The sequence below is a fragment of the Boleophthalmus pectinirostris genome, unplaced genomic scaffold (genome assembly GCF_026225935.1).
Source record: "Boleophthalmus pectinirostris isolate CB_2022bp ecotype Guang Dong unplaced genomic scaffold, ASM2622593v1 HiC_scaffold_21, whole genome shotgun sequence".
In the NCBI taxonomy this organism is placed as follows: Eukaryota; Metazoa; Chordata; class Actinopteri; order Gobiiformes; family Gobiidae; genus Boleophthalmus; species Boleophthalmus pectinirostris.
In genome coordinates, this window is record NW_026571175.1 from 30,999 (window position 1) to 53,739 (window position 22,741).

The 22,741-nt window shown below is 40.5% G+C and overlaps 1 protein-coding gene across 1 annotated transcript; it reads left to right on the forward strand.

Moving 5' to 3' along the window:
• The first annotated feature begins 9,565 nt into the window (after nucleotides 1–9,565).
• On the forward strand, nucleotides 9,566–10,760 carry dmac1 (distal membrane arm assembly component 1). The gene is made up of 2 exons (XM_020941306.2): nucleotides 9,566–9,851; nucleotides 9,944–10,760. Exons 1-2 carry the CDS (start codon nucleotides 9,674–9,676, stop codon nucleotides 10,006–10,008), a joined length of 243 nt encoding a protein of 80 aa, XP_020796965.1. The 5' UTR covers nucleotides 9,566–9,673; the 3' UTR covers nucleotides 10,009–10,760.
• The last annotated feature ends 11,981 nt before the right edge of the window (nucleotides 10,761–22,741 follow it).

Consider the following 22,741-nt stretch of genomic DNA (forward strand, 5'->3'; position numbering starts at 1 on the left):
ACACTCAATGGTTGCATTTATCAAATAGAAAAGATCCTCAATTCTCTAATCTTCTTCTGCATCAAGTATTTATTTTAAGCACTATCCACATCAAACACACAAACACCTCAGAGAGAGACAGACAATCAACACGACTATAAACTGTCCCAGTGCCGATCTTGCTTCTTCTGATCCACTCTCTGAACCACTTCAGCAGTGGCATGATCCATGAAATTTGCTTAAATAACACAAATATAATTTTAAGGCAAAGAATGTTTAACTGACTGTACGTCATATTCAGTGAAAAAAAAAACAACTAATACAACAATATACGTAGGTTACACGGCCATATTCTGGCAGTAAAACCAAAATGCTCTATAAATTAAAAAAAAAAAAATAAAGAAAGAAAGATTCTTTTAGCATGTGAAAGTTAGAATAAAGTTAAAGTGAATTTAAAAAAAGCAGTAGCTATGAAGTGTGCGTGTGCACGTTACACAGTAAATTAACCAATGACGTCATCTCACGAAAGCCTTTATGCCGGTCACGTGTTTTTTGGCAATCTGACGCAAGCCTCGAATCGGGGCTTCACTCGACACGCCCTCTTTTATTCGGTACAAACCTCGGCTTCAAACGACCCATCACTATAAACAGGTGGCTACTCTGGTAAGTGCTGTTGGTACTTCTACATACGGTTTGTTACGGAACTTGGCTCAACCTGAAAAACCTAAGGACAAGACTTTTGATGTGATCGTGGATATTCTGAAAGAGTACTATGTGCCCAAGTCACTGGTCATTGCCGAACAAACGAAAACGGTGCAACAGTTGCCAAATTTGCTGCTGAGCTGAAACAGCTTGCTGCAAGATGTGATTTCGGAGATAGGCCGGACGAGGCTCTGCGCGACGGTTTTGTCAGAGTAATTCATGATGAATCGTGTCAACGCAAGTTGCTCTTCACGAATGGACTAACATTTGCCAGAGCCCTGAAGATCGCTCCCAACATGGAAGCAGCCCATCGAGACTCACGGCAGCTAAGGCAAAGTGAGCCGCAGAGTCGGCGTCAGAGCACATCTCCTGGAGGGGCATGGGTCACCAGCAGGGGGGGCACTGCCATTTGAGAAATATTTTAACGCGGTGGAGTCATACACAGCAGACATGCTATCAAACACGTTTTTCTTTAACAGTATTAGGCTAATTATGTGTTGTTGTTATAATTATCATCATTATATTAAGATTATTATTATTAGCTGCAATAGTTGTTGAGGCTGTGTGGTAGAGGATACGCACACAAGACAATAATAAAAGGTTGAGGTTTATTAAAAAACAATAAGGCCACTGGTTGTAAACATTAAACAACAACTTCTCGTCAAAAACACCTCTGAACTAGAAATAGCCACGCATCCGACAGCACCAGGGCTGTAGTGAACGTGGTGCGCGAGGGTAACGCCGTCCAGTCCTGTTCTATAGTGACCTGAGACTTGAGGGACCGGGACTAAACCAGGACTAAACCAGGACTACACCAGGACCAGTCGCGGCTGATGGTATACTTTTTGGGAGGGGCACCAAGGGCAAAATTATAAATATATATTATGAATAATATATGTATTATATATATAGGCTGTAGTATTATAACAAATACCAGAAACAGACATTTTGGTTAGTATTGGCTGAACAGTATCGATCAGAACACAATGGCTGTGTCCCAATTCGAGGGCTGCAGCCTCCGAAGGCTGGTTTTAAGGCCGCATACGTCACTTCCGGTGAAAGAAGGCCTGTCCCATTTCATTTTTATGTCATGCAGCCTATTATTTTAATAGATCCATGTGCAGCCTTCAAATGCAGCCCTAAAACCGGCCTCGTTTCCATGGAGATGGGGCCGCGAACGGAGGACACATCCGAGTATCCTTCGCAGCCTTCAGTATCCCAGCATGCACCGCGCGGCGGCAGTCACATGTTCGAAAACACGGAGCAAAAAGCCGGTCCCGAGAGCGGAGAAAAACACGTAACACTTTTAACTTTAGGAAATCATTACTAACACAACTGTAAACGTAAAATACGACCATAACTCCCACAAAACTGTCAAATAAGTTTGTTTTTAACTGCGTGAACCGCGGAGTTTAGAGCTAAAGTTTTGTGCAGCTAATGCGATGAAAAGTCCGCTCAAACTTTCATATTTGGACACATTTCCATCAAACACTCATCATGTTTTTACTGTTAGGGGAAAAGAAGCCCACAGAGTGATTTAAAGAAGCTACGAGGAGGAAACTCCACGTTTTCACGGACAGTGTAAACATGTAAACAGTTGGTCAGTGTAGCTCGGAGTTAAGATGAAAACACACATTATTTCATACATTCAGCTGAAAAAAGACTCAGTCTGACTATCAAAGCTCATATTTACTTGTAAATCACATAATATAAGCCTCCAACGTGTGCATTTCATTCAGGGAATACATTATCTGCTTTTAACAATCCGAGCATGTTTGTAAAGTGAAGAGTAAATAATCCTGCCTGGACAGGTCAGATTTATGAGGGACATGAGGCTCGTTTAACAGATTTGTGCAGACACTGGTGTAGATACGACCTGGCTGTGTCTGTTAGGTCTGTCACGTCTAATGTTATAACAATGAGAAATCTGTTTTACATTACGAATTTTCTTTTCTCATCTGCAGCTTCCAGTATAGATAAATAATAATAAATGTAAATAGTGCGGAGGGAGTCCAGGTGTTCTTTGGGCCTGCATGCTCTGTCAAAGTTATTTTCCTCTAATAGTTTTGTAGTTTTCTTAATGTGTTTGTCATTACAGGTTTTCACTCTACAGGACAGAACTTTGAATCAATCAGACGCAACAACCATTCTGCTCTTCCTCCTCCAGAAGACGAGAGATACATCAGACTGAGTGGTCCAAGTCCACTGTCCATGTCTCCACTGTCCATGTCTCCACTGTCCATGTCTCCACTGTCCATGTCTCCACTGTCCATGTCTCCACTGTCCATGTCCAGAGTCTCTGAGGAGGAGGTCCAGAGTCTCATATGATCTGAACAAGTGTGTGAGACAGAAATGAAAACATCTGCTCATAAGTGTTTCTGAATGTTTTTCAGTCTGTACTGACATTTGATTTATGGTGAAATGTGCCATTTATTTGGTGTCTCTTTTGATAATAACTAATTACATGTACTATAAGAATGTACTATTGTACTGCAGATAAGCTGTGGTATTCCACATGATCATATCTGGCAAAGATAATTTGTTCATTTTTGATTGTGTTCCCTTTTTGCTGAAGCAAGTGACAATGAGATTTACTGACATACAGCTGTTTGTACTAACTTGTTAATGCAGAGTGTGTGTAATGGGTTTAATATTTGACTTCATATTATGATAAAGTATTTCCAGAAGTTCCTTGGATTGTTTAATAAATCATCTTTTCTCAGGAGAGATGTCTTTCTTTCTTTACAAACTGACTGTATAAATGTAATCCCTGGTCAATATAAAAATCCTTCATAATGATAATATTTAGTAATGCATCTCTCATCAGTTTTTTTTAATTTTAAGATAATTTAGTCTATTTAAAATGTATCCCTTAAATATAGCCGTTTTGTTTTGCACAAGTTAAACATACATTTTCGGTTTTGGCCATAAGATTTGGATGCGAATTATTAAAATAATTTCGTCACAAAATCCGACAGTTTGATGACCTGTGCGTATTCTTTTTACTGATCCGTGTGCGTAATCTGCGCGGAGCGTGTTAGCATTAGCGCTAGCAGCGTCCCTCGGTTGCTAGGCGACAGGGGAGTGGCTCTGAGGTCTAGACCTGTCCCATTTCCGCAACGGCCTGGCGTCCGCGGAGGCCAGTTCAAGGGCTGCAGCCTTCGCGGCCGACGAAGGACCCAGCCTTCGCAGCCTTCGGAGGCTGCAGCCCTTTGAATTGGGACACAGCCCTTGATTACTCTCATTCACTGATGGACTTGATGGACTTGATTGTTAAAACTGATGCTCAAGCTACCTCTACGGCTGCTTCTAAAGACTTGCGTGATCAATTTATTGACGGGATCAGAGATCAAGCCTTAAAAATAAGACTGAGAGACTTAGTTGGTCTAAACCCTAACTGGACTATCCGTGAGGCCAGAGCTCAGGCCACTAAGTGAATGGCTCAGTATGGGGTGCTGTCTAAACCTAGAAGTAACGAATATAGCCTTGTCTCCAATGAAACTGTGGTGTCTTGTGAAGGTGTTACTGGGTCGTCTCAATATAGTGAATTGATGTCTCTTTTGAAAGCACAGCAAACTCAGCTGGATTTGGTTGTTATAGCACTGGCACCGCAAAGTTTGCCTCCAGACAGAGGGTGGTTCAGTAGGCCCCGACGAAGTGCTGATGGGAAGCCTATTTGTTTTAGGTGTGAGCAGAGCGGCCACATTGCACGTAATTATCCAAACAACATTCAGAATGAACCTAAAGACAGTAATCAAACACAGTTCCCACCGGTGGGAAACTAGAGCCCGCCAGTGTGCAGAGCCACCCATTGGTGGGGAGACAAATTGGCTCCAATATTAATGCTAATTCGGATTTTCCCAAACTTGTGAGGGAGTGTTTTGAGGCTGAGGTAGACTTTACTGGGGTCAGTGTTCGTTGTCTATTAGACAGTGGGTCCATGGTCACCACGATTACAGAAAACTACTTCAATAACAACTTTTTTTCATTTGTCTGACAAGGGTCTTAGGGATTGTGGTTGGCTGGGGCTAAAAGCTGCGAACGGTTTACAAATCCCATACCTCGGTTACGTTGAACTACACATGCATGTTTTGGAAGTGTCTCTTCCTCGCCGGGGTGTGTTGATTGTGAAAGACCCTTGTGATAGTTACATGCGACAGAAAAAAACAGCTGTACCTGGGGAGCTTGGTATGAATGTGTTTAACCCTCTATATTCTGAACTACTGAGGCAATATGGCCCTGACCTCTGGGAGGCAGCAGTCATCCGGTCTGCACCACCTGGACTGAGGAGAGTCCTGAGGTATTGCCAGGTGATGGAGGCAATGGCCAGCTCCCCAGACCCTCATCCAGTTAGAGTACAGGGTAAGAGGCCTTTGTATTCCAGCTGGCAGTTTGAAGTATGTTCCTGTTACTTGCCCGCAGGTGCCCTTACATCAGTCCATAGAGCTCATGGTGGAACCTCTTGAGCCTGAGCACACTGGTCTGCCTGAAGGGTTATTGATATCACCCTCTTTAGTCAAGGCAGAGCAGGGCCGGACCTTTGTGCCTGTCACTAATGTGGGTATGACAGATGTCTGGTTAACCCCACGTAGGGTGATTGCCACTGTTCAAAAGGCTGAAGTTATAACTGGGGAGCAGGCGCAGATTCAGGTTTTTGTAAATTCACAAAGTTGTACAGCATTTATTGCTACTCAGGAGGTGACAGGGGAAAGTGAGATTAATTTACCCGAGTTTGAAAATCTAGCTTTGGGAGATAGACTAAAAAGCTAAGGCTCTTTTGGCAAAGTATAGCAGAGTTTTTGCACAAAATGATCTAGATGTGGGAAGCACAGATCTTATTAAACATGAAATACCCTTGCTAGATGAGACTCCGGTGCATCAGCCATATAGGCGGATTCCCCCCTCAATATGAATTGGCCAGTAATCACATCCAACAGTTGCTGCAAAGTCAAATAATTTGGGAGAGCAGCAGTCTGTATTCCTCCCAAATAGTTCTGGTGCTTAAAAAAGATGGTTCATTGCGCATGTGCGTGGACTACAGGCTGTTAAATGCGAAGACCAGAAAAGATGCATTTCCTCTTCCAAGAATAGAGGAGTCGCTGGATGCTTTGGCTGGAGCCCAGTGGTTCTCCACATTAGATTTGGCTAGCGGCTACAGCCAAGTGGAGATGGCTGAAAGGGACAAGGCAAAGACAGCGTTTTGTACCCCTTTTGGTCTGTTTGAATTTAATCGCATGCCGTTTGGTCTGTGCAATGTGCTAAGTACTTTTCAGCGGCTCATGGAGCGTATTTTTGGGGACTGTCACCACCAGTCAGTACTTTTGTACTTAGATGATGTGATAGTTTTTTCCTCCACTGTACAGCAGCACCTTGAACAGTTAGAACAAGTCTTTTCCCGGTTAGACAGGCAGGGGTTGAAGGTAAAGCTCTCTAAATGTAATTTTTTTCAGAAACGTGTAAAGTACCTGGGCCATGTAGTCTCTGTTGATGGTGTTTCCACAGATGCTGATAAAGTGGCTGTAGTGCGGGAGTGGAAGCAACCCCAGAATCTGGCTGAGTTGAGATCATTTTTGGGGTTTGCTTCTTACTACGGAAGATTTATTGCAGGGTTTTCAAATATGGCTGGGCCGCTGAATAGGTTGGTTGCAAACCTTCTTCCCCCAGGTAGGAAAGGTAAAACTCCAAGGAAACCAGTAACTGGATTTTGGGACAGTGAATGTGAGGAAAGTTTTGCCAAATTGAAAAATGCCTTGATAACCACTTCTGTTCTTGCCTATGCAGATTTCCAGAGGCCATTTGTCTTGGAGGTAGATGCGAGCCATGGGGGTTTGGGCGCAGTCTTATCCCAAGAGCACGGGGGTAAGTTGAGACCCATTGCATTTGCAAGTAGGAGCTTAAAACCAACAGAGCGGAATATGAAAAACTATAGCTCTATGAAGCTTGAGCTGGTTGCGCTGAAATGGGCTGTTACTGAGCAGTTTAGAGAGTACTTGCTTGGAAATAGATGTACAGTATTTACAGATAACAACCCTCTGAGCCATTTGGGAACAGCGAAACTAGGTGCCGCAGAGCAGAGATGGGCCTCTGAGTTGGCCTCATTTGACCTGACTATTAAGTTCCGCCCAGGTTCACAAAATGCAAATGCGGATGCACTGTCCCGCCTCCACTTGCCACCTGAGGAGGGGGACGACGTGTGTGGTGTACAGGCAGAAATGAGTGTACTGCCCAGCTTAGATTTGTCAGACCTCTCTGTGCTGCAGTCTCAGGACCCCACTATTGGCAATTTTCTGAAATTTTGGGTAGAGGGCAGAATGCCAAATGCCAAAGACAGAGAGATGCTTAATAAGGGCACGAGAGAGTTGGTTTGTCAGTGGGGCCGTATCAGAAAGAGGGAGTCAGTGCTGTACCGTTGGGTCCAAAAACCTGGTGGGGAGGGGGAGGTTCAGCAACTGGTGTTACCTCAGTGTTTACAGCAATGTGTCCTCCGCGCTCTCCATGATGAACATGGCCACCAAGGGGTAGAACGCACTCTACAGCTGGTTCACTCTAGGTACTATTGGCCAAATTTGTACTTGGATGTAGAAAGGTGGTGTAAAAACTGTGAGAGGTGTGTGCTGTCCAAAGCCCTACAGCGCAAAGTAAAGACCTATATGGGCTCAGTCAAAGCATCCCGGCCTCATGAGATCTTGGCCATAGATTTCACTGTGTTGGAACCATTGACAGATGGGAAGGAAAATGTTTTGGTTATGACAGACGTTTTTTCAAAATATACCCAGACAGTGGCTACTAAAGACCAGCGGGCAAGTACAGTTACAGAGGTCTTAGTGAAATACTGGTTTCAGCTGTTTGGTCCCCCCAGTCGTATCCACTCAGATCAGGGGAGAAATTTTGAAAGTAGCCTTGTTCAACAGCTTTGTAGAATTTATAACATTGAAAAAAGCCGCACTACTCCTTACCACCCCCAAGGTAATGGTCAATGTGAGTGGTTCAATCGCACCTTATATGATCTGTTGCAAGTCCTTCCCCCTGAACAGAAGCGCAGGTGGCCCCGGCATTTATCTCAGGTAACTTATGCATATAACACTACTGTGCACCAGTCCACTGGCAAGACCTCTTACTTTTTAATGTTTGGAAGGGAGCCGAGGTTACCGGTGGATTTTTTGGTAGAAAGGGAGCCAGAGGTAGACATTCCGTTGGAAGAGTGGGTAGAGGAGCACCAGAAATCTTTAACAGCAGCTTACGAGACTGTACAGAGGAGACTGGACAGTAAAAGGGCCCAGAGGGAGCAGAGAGAGCAGGGAGAGTCGATGGCGGCTGAATTTGAGGAGGGTGATCTGGTGTATACAAGGAACCATTCAGTCAGAGGGAGGAATAAAATTCAGGACTTTTGGACCCTATGCCGTACCAGGTAGTCCACCCCCCACCTCCAAGAGGTGTGGTATACTCTGTAGCCCTGGTTGGTCAGGAGGGCCCAGTACGCCAGCTGCATAGGACTGAGCTGAGGAGTGTTCCTGAGAGTCTAGAGTTTAATAATTCGACTGGTCTCCATGCAGAGGATTTACCAAATAACATAAATGAGACAGACAGGACAGGCGATGTGTCTGACAGCGAGTCAGTAATTGAGGGGAACAATGATGACACTGTGTTTTATCGTTGAAAGATGAAGTGGCTTCTGGTGTTGAGTGTCTTCCAGACTGTCCTAAGGAAACTGGCACCTCCTTAGTTTCTGGGCCTCAGAGAACAACAAGAAAGACGTCTGGACAGCATTCCAACCCATATAGGCTGCCACAACCTGTGCGCGGGTCTAAACCAGCGGTTTAGTTAAATTTGAGTGTTCCCTCCTTCTGTACATCGTCGGGTCGACTATGCTCATTGTTGGGGAGGGATGTAGCGAGTGGTACCACGGGGTGTCATTGCTGGGCCACAAACAGGCAGAATTTAAGGGGAAGTTGGCTGTGTGCCCGGGAGGTGTCAGTTTCCGTGGGTGGCCAGGTAGACCGCTGGAACCATGTGTGCATGCGTTTGACCGAAGATACTGGTGGGTTTTTAAATGGTTTGTGTGTGAGTGTGAATGAAACTGTATTTTAAAAATGAATTGTTGCGTGTTAGGGCGGCCACGCTGTTTTTAAAAGAAACTTGAACGGTGCTACGGGGAGCTGTGTGTGGAGTACGACACAGGTAGACAGATTTTAAATTGTTTTTAAATCATTAAAGTTTATCGAGTTTGTCAGTTTTTTGTAATTTGGGTTTTTTTGTTTTTTACAGTTAGCTATTGTTCCTGCTGTCCTGTAGTTGTTTGTGTTTTTTCCCGGTCACTTTCCTTTCTCGAGCTTGTCCATTTATATTAAATAAATCACCTAAACTGCATCCCTGGCTCCGGACTTTTATTACCACGGCTACAACATATGGATATGCCTGTATTGTTCCACAGTATGACTTACCTACCTTACATTTATTCAATTACAGGTGGTTTTATAGCTCAGAAATACAGTACCTAGAAAAACAGGCATTCTGTGAGTGGGCAAACCTGTAGCTTTGTCTGGTTTGATTTCTTTTGGAGATGGTTGCATGTGATAATGACTGCGTCTCATTTTTCTTTCCTCGCTTCCTTCTTGATTCCTCTCCTCGATTCTGCCGGAAATGGTTAAGGAAGGATATCAACTCCTCATTGAGATCAATAAAGTTTGATTATTTTTTCTGATGTCTGCCTCCTGAGGCCTCCCTGTTTACTCCTTCTTTTCGTGGCTTTCTTTGGGACACCACTTTTGTGTCACATTTGTTTGACAGCTGACAAATGGAGACTCGAGGAGAGGAATGTCAACTTTTGACGTGATCTGTTATGTGATCATAGTCGTGGCTCCCTCCGAAGCAGCAGAGGGCGGTAATGCACGACTGCCCACACAAACATAAGTGGCTGACAGTAGCAGTAGAGCAGTACCCGCTAGCTCACCATTGCTAACCCTTTTTGTGTTGCCCTGGCGACTAGCGCACTATGTCCGACCCGGCCCCGAGGCCCACGCAGCTGTTCGGCGGGTGCTGGAGCTGTCGTCTGCTCTCCGGAGGCGCACTCCTTCTGTCGGGGGGCTATGTGTTCAGCGAAGCCCGCAAAGTGATGCGGAGAGGCGGGCCTACGTCCATGGGAACGGTTGCACAGATCACCTTTGCCGCAAGTAAGTCCGTGAGCAGTGACAATGCCCAAATGTTAAGACCATATAGACTGTATAAAAGAAGACCTATGCCTCACCACTGTTCGCTTTTGCAGGTATAGCCGCATGGGGCCTAGTTTTACTCGCAGACCCAGTCGGAAAATCTCAGAGGAAGACCTGAAGATTTCAGTTTGGAAGTTTAGAATTGTTGACAAACCGTCTGTCATTGTTATTTTTAACAGCAATGTCTTATATAACTGTAGTTAACTGCAGTGTACATATAAATGTAATTTACTTTTTTTTCACTTTAAAGGCTGCCCAGTTGGTTCTCATTGAAACAATGCAACTCCCCCAGCATTAAACAGAGATCGTTTTTTCGTAGCATCTTGTCTAATTCCTATTTCATAATATACTGAATTTCCAATTCTCAACACATAATAATAATAAATATAGCCACAAGCGGCAATGATCAGCCCTCCATACGCCGCATCCCGCAAATGCCGCAAACAGGCGCCTTGCAAATGTTGTGCCCCTCAAAACGCTGCGCCTCACACTGACCCTAATAACCCTAATCGTAATCCTAACCATAGCCCCAACCCTAGCCCTATAAGTCTTAATCTAACCATGCAATTTTCAAAATTTTGAAAAAAAAAAAATAAAAAAAATAACGGACTTTTTGTAAAGGAGCGTGGTCCCAATATACATTTTTGTTCCTATTGCCATTATACATCTGGCTACAAAATTTGGTCTGGCCAAAGTTTGTGTAAGGACGTCCCATTGGCAAGGATAGAATTTTGGCTTGTTGCCATAGCAACACAATGTAAATGGGGTTTTGGTGTCGTTGAGTTTTTTTAATCGAGACCATGTCATAAATGTTGGTACCAAATTTAATGTATCTATGACAAATAAAATGTTATTGTTCTATTTAAATTATCTAGGGGGCGCTATTGCACCCATTTTTGTATTTTCTTACATCAATCTGTTCAGGATCGAGGTGTGAACCCACGATGAAAATTTGAGTGAAATCGGCCTAAGTTCATGCGATTTGTCAATTTTCCCAATGGAATAACATGGAGAGTTCATGTCATCACTTTGGCAACGCCATAAAAAATATGACATGGGTGTCATTGTTCAGGATGCCAAAATGGAATTTTGTGCAAAATTTCAGAAATTTTTGAACAACTATTTGGGAACAAATGATTTTCTCCCATATAAAATTTTGTTCCAATCTCCAATCACATTAAAGGTTGTATGGAGGATTTTTTTTGTTTCAAATTGTCAATGATAGCATTATAGAGGTGCAGTAGCCTTGTAATTATGATGACCAAAAAAAAGAGAATAAAAATTCATCAACTCTGGACGTGGTGGGGCTAAACATTTGCCAATAGATAACTGCCTCGTTATCTGTTAGCTGACAGGCTGTCAATCAAACTCCCTACATTTCTAGCGTAACTGACTTGCCTGCGCGCTGCCATTACGTGGTTTACGTACGTCTGTCACGTCACGCAGTCCACAGACGCAAGCCGCACAGACGCTGTTTACTCCACCAACGCAACAGTTCTTAGCGGCTTTTTTTGACCTATATCTTCCTCGCAGTTAGCACAAAGTTTGTTGCAATGGCGACAAGAATCCAGGAGCAGTTAGCCGCAAAAGAAAGTCCGTTTTTGAGATTGCTGAAAGAAGAAGACAAGGGGAAAAGCAGCGAAGCCAAACTAAGGTGATTCTTGAAGATTCATTCCAGCGATGGCGCAACTGAAGCAGACGAAGGGTCTAAAGACTGACGCATTGGTCGCCAAATTACTCCTGGACAGGTCACTTCTGCTTATTATGAAAACGTACTTTATTTCCAAGAGCTAGACAAACGTTTTTCAGGAAAGCGATATCCTATGTCTGAAAACGTAATTTTCAAAGCAAAGAAAGAGTCCGCTTGCTGCTGCGTGTTGTAGCTAGTTCATTCGCACTGAATCTCCGCGCACTCTTCTCTGCACCCTTTCCTGCTCCTCTCCCCGCTGCCCGTTCCGCTCTTCCCCCTGCTCCTCACTTCTCCGGGCACGGAATCTCTGTGCACCGCTCCCCTCTCCTCTCCCTGCTCCCTGCTCCGCTCTTCTCCCTGCTCCTCACTTCTCGTCCGCGCACGAAATGCATATAGGTGCAATTTCCCGTTCAAATGAGGTGTTTCTACACAATATTATACAGCAGCGTTCGGTTCCCGAATTCAAGACATTTTTACAATAGATTTTAATTAACCCACTTGTTGGTCGCTGTTGTAGCTCCTTGTGCTATTACTCTGTTTTTACCCTCTGCTACAAACTTGAGCTGCACAGTCTTGATCTTGATCGATGTTTCTTCTGCTCGATGAATAATGTCTGTGAAGTGATGACGTATTTTTGACAGTAAAGTTCCGTCTGTGAATTCGTATTCGTACTGATGAAAGCGTTTGAGAGTTTACAAATATTAATTTTATGCGCAACTACAGCCAAATATGCACGGATTTCCCAAATACGCACGGATTTCTATTTTATGCGCACAAATTTTTTTGACAGCTTTCTTACTCCATATATATCTTCCTCGCAGTTCGCACAAAGTTTGTTGCAGTGGCAGACAAGAATCCAGGAGCAGTTAGCCGCAAAAGAAAGTCCGTTTTTGAGGTTGCTGAAAGAAGAAGACAAGGGGAAAAGCAGCAAAGCCAAACTAAGGTGATTCTTGGAGATTCATTCCAGCGATGGAGTGCACTGAAGCAGACGAAGGGTCTAAAGACTGACGCACTGGTCCACAAATTACTTCTGGACAGGAAACTTCTGCTTATTATGAAAACGTACTTTATTTCCAAGAGCTAGACAAATGTTTTTCAGGACACGAATGCGACATCCTATGTCTGAAAACGTAATTTTCAGAGTCCGCTTGCTGCTACGTGTAGTGGTAATAGCTTAATTCGCACTGAATCTCCGCGCACCCCTCTCTGCACCCCTTCCTGCTCCTCTCCCCTCTCCTTGTTTCGCTTTTCTCCCTGCTCATCACTTCTCCACGCACGGAATCTCCGTGCACCTCTACCCTCTCCTCTCCTTGCTCCCCGCTCCGCTCTTCCCGCTGCTCCTCACTTCTTTTCCGCGCACGAAATGTCCGCACACCCCCTCCCCCCGCTCCTCACTTCTCCACCTTGCCTAACCAACACTGTAGTTAGTTGTTTACAAGTCATGTGCAGCGATGAGTACTTGTTTTTTTTTTTTTTTATTGAAAGAAAAAGTGTATATATCCAGCAGTGTATAAAGAACTGTGATTACCATTCAAACATTTTATCGTACTACATGTACAAATGAATTAAATAAAAAGTAAAGTAATAAAAAAGAAAGGAGGGGGAAATGCTATACTTTCACACTAGGGGGGGTCAGAGTTCAAGTGAAAACATTCAGAGCTGTACAGATTTCTACAGTCTCAAGTGCCTTCTGTTTCTTAGAAAATTTTATTGAAAGAATGTATTGTTTGAAACTATTGTAGAAAGCAACAAAGGTTGGCCTCTTACAAGAAAATTTACATGAGTGGATATGATACTTTGACAATAATAATAATAGATGAATTAGGTAAATCAAATTTTTTTGTAATTGAGAATCAAACAAGCCAAACAATACATTCTTCCAATGTAATTATGAATATAGTCACACAATTTCTGCCAAAAAATTACTACTGTTTGACAATTCCAGAACAGATGCACAATAGTTTCAGGACATTCTTTACAAAAGCTACATTCAGAGTCAATATTTTTCTTAAATCTATTTTTGATAAAAGTTTTAGTTGGGTAGAACCTATGAATAAGTTAGAAGGATACTTCTTTTACTTTGTTAGTAATTAAATACCTGTTGGGTAGAAGCCAGACTTTCTTCCATGGTATGTCATCCACAAACACATTCCAGTATGAAACGACTTTGGGTTTTACTAATAACTCTTTTTGAAACATAGCTCTTACAGCTTGATTGTTATTGACAGGATTATTGGTAAGGCAAACCTTCCCTGCAGGTAAGTCTTTAAATGATGAAAGAGTTAGCTCTTAAGTATCAATCCTACTTACATTTTTAAATAACATACACACACCTGAGGGAATGGCTCCAAAAACTTTTGCATAGTCACCCAGAGTAACAGGAATATTATATTTTCCAAGAAATTCTCTATATGTAAGCAATAGTCCTTCCTCATTAAATAGTTGGTCAACCCATATGATGTTGTTTTGAAACCAGTAATCCAAAAAGAGAGATCTATGTTTATACAAAATGTCTTTGTTATTCCAAATTAAGCAGTTGTGAGGAGAGAAATTATGCTTGTAGAAGAGAGACCATGAGAGAAAAGCCTGACGATGGAAAGCAGACATTTTCACAGGGATCTTATCAACATCAAAATTACAGATAAGAAAAAAGTTTATGCCTCCTAGTTTTGATAATAAATATGAAGAAATAGTGTTCCAAATAGAAGTGGGATTTCTGAAAACTTGCTTTATCCAATTTATCTTAAATGTATTATTTAGAGTTTGAAAATCTAAAAGGTTAATTCCACCATTGTCGTAAGGATTCATAACAACAGCCTTTCTCAAATAATGTGTCCTGTTTTTCCACATAAAGTCAAAAAGTACTTTATCAATTTCCTTGAGAGTTTTGTCAGTAAGATGCAAAGCTAAAGCAGCATATGTTAATTGTGAGATTCCCTCCGCCTTTGTGAGGAGGACTCTCCCTCTTAAAGATAAATCTCGTACGAGCCATTGATTTAATTTTTTCTTTGTTTTCTGAATGACTGGATTGAAGTTGGAAGTGCTTCTTTTGTTTTGATCCTTGGTGATAAGAATACCCAAGAACTGCACTTCACTCCTAAGAGGAATACCGTAAAGTTCAGTTTTCTTACATTCTTTAATTGCCATAAGTTCACATTTTTTAATATTTAGGCACAAGCCAGAGGCTTTCGAGAAATCTTGGATAACACTGATAGCTGCTGATATTTGGTTTTCATTTTTTAGAAATAATGTAGTGTCCTCTGCTAATTGTGTTATGATAAGTTCTTTGCCGAGGAAAGAGATGCCTTCTACAGCTCTGGCTCTAATATGATATGCCAGAAGTTGTGCTACAAGTAAGAAGAGGTAGGGACTTGAAGGGCACCCTTGTCTTATGCCACGATAAAGGTTAAATCTTGGAGATGTGCCATGTGAGGGTTTGATGGAGCTATTACAATTTGTATACAACGTTTTTATGACAGAGGAGAAGTAATTACCAAAACCGAATTTCCTCAAAGACTGTAATATGAACTGGTGCTCCACCGTATCGAATGCCTTGTAGAAGTCTAGGAACAAAATAAAGCCATTATCTTCCAGTAATTCAGCATAATCAAGAACATCCATGACCAACCTAATATTATTTGTTATGTGTCTTTTAGTCATAAATCCTGACTGTGTTTCTTCAATAATTGAGTCTAATACTTTCTTCAGCCTTTTTGCAAAAAATGAGGCAAAAACCTTATAATCATTATTTAGCAAGGATATTGGACGCCAATTATCGAGAAATTAATGTCCTTGTTTGATTTAGGAAATAAAGTTGTCAAGCCTTGAGTCTTGGTTGTAGGGAGGTGTTCCTTATTAATACTTTCTATGAAGACTTCATATAAAAATGGAGCAAGATCAGAGGAAAACATCTTGTAAAATTCTGATATCAATCCATCTGTACCAGGTGACTTGTTGTTTTTTAGTGAATTAATGGCATCCTTAACCTCTGTAATTGTAATAGCACTGTCACAAGTCAACATTTCATCTTCAGTTATAGTTTTAATTGTTAATGAGTTTAGAAATGTTTCAGCCGATGTTTGACAGAAACCTGAACTATAAAACTTTGTATAAAAGTGACTAAAGTAGTTGGATATTAAATCAAAATCATCTGTAAGCACTCCATTAACTTTCAATTTGTTAATATTATTAACAGAGGAATGATATTTCTCGAGATTAAAAAAGTAATGCGAGTTTTGTTCCCCCTCTTCGAGCCACTTGGCTCTAGACCTTATGAATGCACCTTTGGCTTTGTATTGATATATTTCATCAAGTTTAATTTGTAATTTAGATAGCTCTATTTGTTCTACTTCTGTCAACGACTCTGGATTTTTTGAAGATAGAAAAGTGATGTTAGACACAATGTTTAATTCTTCCATTTTTTTTTTAGATTTGGCTAAATCACTACTGAAAGCTCTGAAAAATTTACCAAGCTCAAATTTTAAAAGTTCCCAGTTCACACAATATTGCTTTTCTTCTTTAGCTTTGGACCAAAATGATGCTATCAGATTTGCAACATTTCTCTGAACAAGTTCATTTGACAGTAAAGAGCTGTCCAATACACAGAATGATTAGGACTTAAATGAGAAGCTGATAAAGTAATTTTGGTATGTATAGCCTTATGATCAGTAAGAGGAGTGGGGGACACATCCACATTAATATCATTTATGTTAAAGCCTTTAAAAACCAACCAAAACTCTATTGGTTAGATCCCGTTTTATTACTCCATGTATATGTTTGATAGTTGGGATATTTAGTTCTCCAAACATCTTCAAGGTTAAATTTATCCATAAATGTTGTAAAATTATTATTCGCAAGGCTTGATCGGCCCGGAGGCCATCTATCTGTAGCACTATCTACAGTAACATTAAAATCACCACCCAACAATAATGAAGCATCTGGAAATTTGGCTAAACAATCAATGAGAATATTTTCAATAGATTTAAAAAATTCTTCGTTATCCTTTTTAGAGTTGTAACCATAAATGTTGCATGTTATAAATATCCTTTCCATAAATTTTATGATTTGACAGATAAAATGACCATCCGGGTCACACTTAGTAAGTAAAACATCCCCAGTGAATTTGTATTTCAATGTTGCAACCCCTGCTGAGTGTTCTGTACCATGTGACATCCATATTGTATTACCCCATTGAGATTTCCAAAAAGTATTATCATCGTTAGTAGAGTGAGATTCTTGAACAAAGACAAAATCTGATTTAAACTGTTATAATGCTTTGCGTTTAACATTGTTGCATAAACCCCTAGCGTTAAGTGATAAGAGAGACAGAGACAGATTTAACTAAAGTAGTAAAAGAGCAAATTTAAACAACGCTAGTCCTCCAAACTAAACTTTGGATTAGATAACAATGCACTGTCAGAACAGCACCAATATAAAATATATTTGATAAACTTTGAACCATGTTTTTTTTTTTTTTTTTCCTTTTGTCTTAACTTAATGTTTTGTTTGCCTCAAAAAACTAAGCCTTCAAACAATTCAAGTATTGTCAGTGTTTTGAGAGCTAGAACACAAAAACCTGAAAACAGAGAACCAAGCCAGCAATCCTCTTCATTAAATCAGTTTCATCTGGGCTTGTTCATGGTCAAGGAAATATTTCAGTTCCCTCGACGAAACCTCTTCCACCCATGTAATAGGCCGTTTTTCCAACATCTCGTGGATTCTTAATTTTGGGCCACAGTTTCTCTCTCATTACTCTATCCTCCTTTGATAAATCCAGGGTGAACCGCAGTCCTTCAGACAAGGCGCAGTTCTTCGCAACTTTCCACAGCTCCTCCTTGTGATGCTGCCAGACGAATCTAATGATGATGCTGCAAGGCCTCGGGTTATCGGGGCGTCTCATTCCAACACGATGAGCAACATCAATGATATCGTGCATCCTGTCTTTCAGGGATGGAAGCACCTTTTGGCACACGGCAATAACCTTTTTGTGAACATTTTCACCATTGGTTTCAGGCACTGAATGAAGCCTTTAGGTTCCACCTTCTTCCGTGGCTTTCCAGGTCAGCCGCTCGGGACCAGCATTTTTGAGTGGCGTCCTCACATTTATCAACGCGGGTTTCAATGGCCATAATCTTTTCATTTGCCGCTTTCAGATCAGTGTGAATGGCGCCAATCATCGTTTCAAGCGCATCACTTCTTGAATTGATCAGGTCAGCAAGCATGCGGACGGAGTCGTTAGAAAGACCACCAGTTGCATCATGAAAACACGAAGGAGTAGGTTTCTTAGCAAGTGGAGGCTTACTCGGAGTGACGGGCAGTGAAGGGAATTCTTCCTCGCTAGCCACGACGGGTCCTGGGCAGTCCATCTCGTTGTCATAGTCGTGCTCGTTAGCAAGGAAGCTATCAAGACTTCCCTCGTTATTGGAGCTACTTCTTTTACCAGACTTGGGCATTTCCAGCAATGTAAAGTTGCAAACTTGTCAAAATAGTTTCAGGAAAAAATATTTTCAGTGTTTTTTTTTTAGATTTCACACAGTCATGAACGCCTAAAAGTGTTTAAATTCCAGCTTTGTGCTGTGAGCTGACAAAGTCCGCCTACTACGCCGCCATTGTGGGAAATTAAGTGGTGGCCATGCTAATTCACCTAAGATTATGGACTTTGGAATGACAACAGGGTGGAAAACACGTATGACTATCTATAGGTCTATATAACATGTTTTTTCTGTACTTGGAGTGCCATAAAGAACATGTTTTTCTGGACTTTGAGTGCCACGAAGCAGAAAAACTGACATATGTGGACCCCGTGGCAAGTTCCCACCCATGATAAGGTGTACTGGGTCAGCAGTATTGTTAATTTTCTTGCTGTATATGCTAAATCAACAAGTTAATGTTTTGTCAAGATGTAGTATAAAGCTACCCCTGATTTTGAGTTGGGAGAGGCGTCGTTCCGGGGTGACAGCTGTACTTGGTAATCAACTTGAATCCCTCTCAATGGAAAATGACAAAATAAAGTGGCCTGTTCTCTCGGATTCTCCATCTCTTGTGCTTCTTTTTAGGACACGCATTGAACCTTCCGAAAAAACCCACAAGTGGTGACCCCGACGGAGATTTGACAGTGTAATGTCTGCAAACGATGCCTCCCACGAAATCCTGGAAGTAAAGACACTAAGAACGCGTTCCCAAAAGAAGTTATGACAGCGACCTTTGTTGTTTCAGAATTCCTGTCAGATTGGCTAAATGTAAAAACTAGAAATTGTGGTTTACTTCTTGGGACTTTTGTGTGATCAATTTAAAAAGTAATGGAAGACTAATTATCGCATGTTATGCTTCATGGAAAAGAAAAAAGCAAAAGCTCGAATCCGTGTTAAAAGGCTTCACGTAGAAAATAAGCCAGAAGTATGTTAATTGAGATTGAAAACAAAACCAATAGTATGTTTAGGCTTTAATCACATAAAGCGTAATTAAGAAAGTTATTGATTCCTTGAGATACCGTGTTAACCTTCACGAGAGACAAGAAAGGAATTTTATAAGGAAATTTATTTGCGGTTAAACTTTTTTACGCAGAGAAAAAACTAAACTTTTAATGGAGTTTATATTTAAAAAAGAATAAAAAAACTTAAGTTGCGCACAAAAAGTAGAGCACGAAGAAAGGAGTCAGATTTAATATAGAGACAAAAGAGTAGAACCAATTGAAAAACAGTACTGTAAAATAAAATCTAAATTGTTATAACAAAAAGTATTAGTGGTTTTATTTAAATTATGAGCTCTAAAAAGAAACCGAACCTGTTCAAGGAAAGTTGAACATGAACATGAAATTATAAATGACCGAAGGTCTAAAAGAAACGAGCCTGTTGAAACGAACATGAAATTATATAAATTGACCGAAGGTCAATAGAACAAGTAGGAACCCTGCGAAGCAGAGAGTGTGTCGCCCTCCCTACGGCAACACATGAGCAACTAAGAAATAAGTCACCTTTAAAATTGTAACAGCCTCAACTTTAAATTTGTAGCACTAAAAGCCACATTTGCAAGAAACAAGTCAAATAAGTTTAATAAATGTTATTAGTGAATCTGATATAACCATGAAATATTTAAAGAAATAACCGGTTTTGGGAGTAAGAGATTACAAGTACCAGCATTATGTAATCAGAGTACAATTATGAGTAACTGTGCTCAGTTACAGTTACTGTCTCAATGAGTGGTAACTGGATTACAGTTAATGAAATAAATGACTTGCCTGTTTTTACATTTGGGACTGAACCGAGTCTAAATCAGGACTAGACCAGGTCTAAACAAAAGATAAGATACCTAACAGTAGTGATAAGAGTGAAGTGGCAGTAAACTCACATAGGAAGCATTTTTCTATCAATAATTTCAATAGACTTAAGGAAAAACTGAGGTTTTATTGTCTTCAAGTAGATAAAACATTCCACACCAAGATATTCTGGTCTCTTGTTATTTTAGAACAAACAGTTGCTTATCTATGGAAATTTAGGCTCAACAGTTAAAAGAACAAACAAGAATTTGCAGGATGTGGTTGCTCCATTTGTGTAGTTTTAAAACCAAGATAATATCAAGTAATTCAATGTATTCAGATAAAGTTACTTTAAGAAATTTTAATTAATTCTGGGCTATGTAATCTGGACTCTGTAAGGGAATATGTTTTAAAAGTGACCCTCCCAACACTAAAATAACTGAGAATGCAGTAAATATAACGCAGAATCTTTGTCCTTCAAACTCATCTAATATTGACAAAATACTAAGAGATCTAAAAGAAGAATATGACATATTAAAAACGATGTTGAAAGGAAGTATTGGTGGCATTTTATTCTGGGGTACATTGTTGTTATGGCTGCCCGCTGGTTGGGATGATGGTAAATGATTGATTTGTTGTCCATTGGCGTTTGCTCGGCTTTTGTCAGTGTCTGATTCCCCATGAGGTTGTTTTGCTTGTTGGCTGGGCATTTTGCGTGCGCTCACCTGTGGGCGTTACTTGCCGCTACTTTTCGATGCGATACTGGCCATCCTCGTATGTGAATTCAATTCATCTGCGGGAGCGGTTTGGTGTCGTGTTGATGAGCGGTGGTGGGAGGCGCGTGTGCAGGGGGCGTATGTGCTGGTGTCCGGCTGATGGCGGAGTGGGTTTGTGGGGTTTTTTGACGCTGGTACGCGCTGTGGGAGGTGAAATGCTGATGTTGCTTAAACTGCTTAAACTGCATTGTATATTTGCTTTAGATTTGTTCAAAAGTGCTCCGTTTTTAAATTTAAACTAAGCATGTTCAATTGTGTTTATGGTAAAGAGTAAGTCTACCAATTTGCTTGATTGAAGATGCTTATTTATGGTTTAAATAAAATGATGGGCTATTGCTGAAGTTTCTGAAACAGCGTGGTTTAATTGTTGAAAAGCTTTGTCGGCTTGATTCAATTAATGCTGTGACTTTAAGCTTGGTAATGGCCTGTTGTTCCATGTTGAAATAATAAATCCGTGTGATAACACAGTAAACGGAGCATTTTTTGATTAAATACAGCATTTCATTTCTCAATGGTGTCGGGCTGAGCGGGTGCTGATGGTTAACAATTCGTAACTGTTGAAGGTTATTAAAAATTTATGAATGTGCCCTGGATTATAAGGTTACCAAATGTAGCTGATCATTTTGTGTTAAAATTTGAAAACATTCTTAAAACTTATAATCCGTACAGTTTAAAATTGCGATGTTTAGTTAAAAAGTCATATACAGCATTCTCTTGTTGCGCTTATGGTTGTTATATAGACCTGATATTAGTGTTTATCCCTGTACCTTAAACCTGTTTTTAGTTGACATGATACAAAATAAGTTTTACTTGTTTGATACCGTCTCTTAATGTTGATCTATAAAAATAAAATTGCGTTGTTTATAATGCTTAGATTTAGGTGTTGTGAATTCTGGTTTTGGAGGAGCAGATGGTATCGATATTTCAGACCTGATTTGGTCCTGGTTTAGTTTTGTTTGGGCCTTGCGTGGACCAGTTTTGGACTTGGTTGGGTTCAGGCTCAGATCTGGTTTAGACCTGGTCTGTACCTGACTTGGTCCAGCTTTGGTCCGGACTTGGTCCTATTCTGGTCCAGTTTTGGTTCTATTCCATTCTAAGTCTAAATTTAGTTCGAGTTTAGCACTGTTCATGTCCAGGTGTGGTTTAATCTGGTCTAGCCTTAGTTTAATTTTAGTCCAGGGGTAGTTTCTATTTAGTTCAGCTTTAGTCCTAATTAGATCCTGGCCTAGTTCTGTTTCAGAAGTAGTCTTAGTTTAGTTCTGGTTTGATCCACTCTGCCTCTCCAAGCCTGAATTTCGCTCACATTTTAATTTTTGATCTCAGTATTATTCGTACAATTATGCATTCTCTTATAAGTCCACTTCAAATAGTTCAACGTGTATTATCAATTTATGCCGAGTATCTTGACAAAATTGCAATACTAGTTAAAAGGTTTTTTCATTCTGAAGTTCATATTCTGTTTCTGGCTTGTCCCAAATCTAGTATCTAAAACAGGGTTATCACTAAAAATAATTATTAGGAAAACTAAAATAAAAAGGGAAATTAAAATGTTTAAGTTGACCCATGACTTAGTCTCAGATTGTACTTGAGGTTGAAACTTGAGGTTAATACTCTTGCATTGAAATAAAATGGTTAGACAGAAAATTGATTAATGATTGCGAAATAACACTGTTATTCCAAAAACAAACTAAAATTGTTAAAATAATTTGTAATTAAATAATCTCAAACAAAACTATAAAAAGATAAATGCTGGCTCCTAAAATAATACTTCAAAATTATCTAAGATACATTTCTTCTTCTCTAAAGAAATCCAACTAAGGACGTGGAAGCCGCCCAGCGAGATCAAAATAGCCTTAGTGCCCACAGGTAGTCTGCGAAATAAAATAACTCATAAAACAAAAACTAAGAAGAGGAATCTCAAGGAAACAAGTCATTCCAAAACAATTATCAACCAGTTTAACACGGACCAAATTTCGAGCAAAACCAAAATAGTGATTCACCATACTAAAATAATAAGACTCAATCCAAAAAATTAAAACAATAACCAATTGATAACAACAGCAGCTGAAAAAGATAACACTATAATTGATAACACAGAAATCCCAAAGGTATCACAGTGTCTCAGTTTGTT

Excerpts from the sequence above, each read along its gene's own strand:
- dmac1 (XM_020941306.2), top strand. The coding sequence starts at position 9,674 with ATGTCCGACCCGGCCCCGAGGCCCACGCAGCTGTTCGGCGGGTGCTGG. Across the intron at positions 9,852-9,943 it reads ACAGATCACCTTTGCCGCAA|GTATAGCCGCATGGGGCCTA; the intron begins GTAAGTCCGTGA and ends TCGCTTTTGCAG.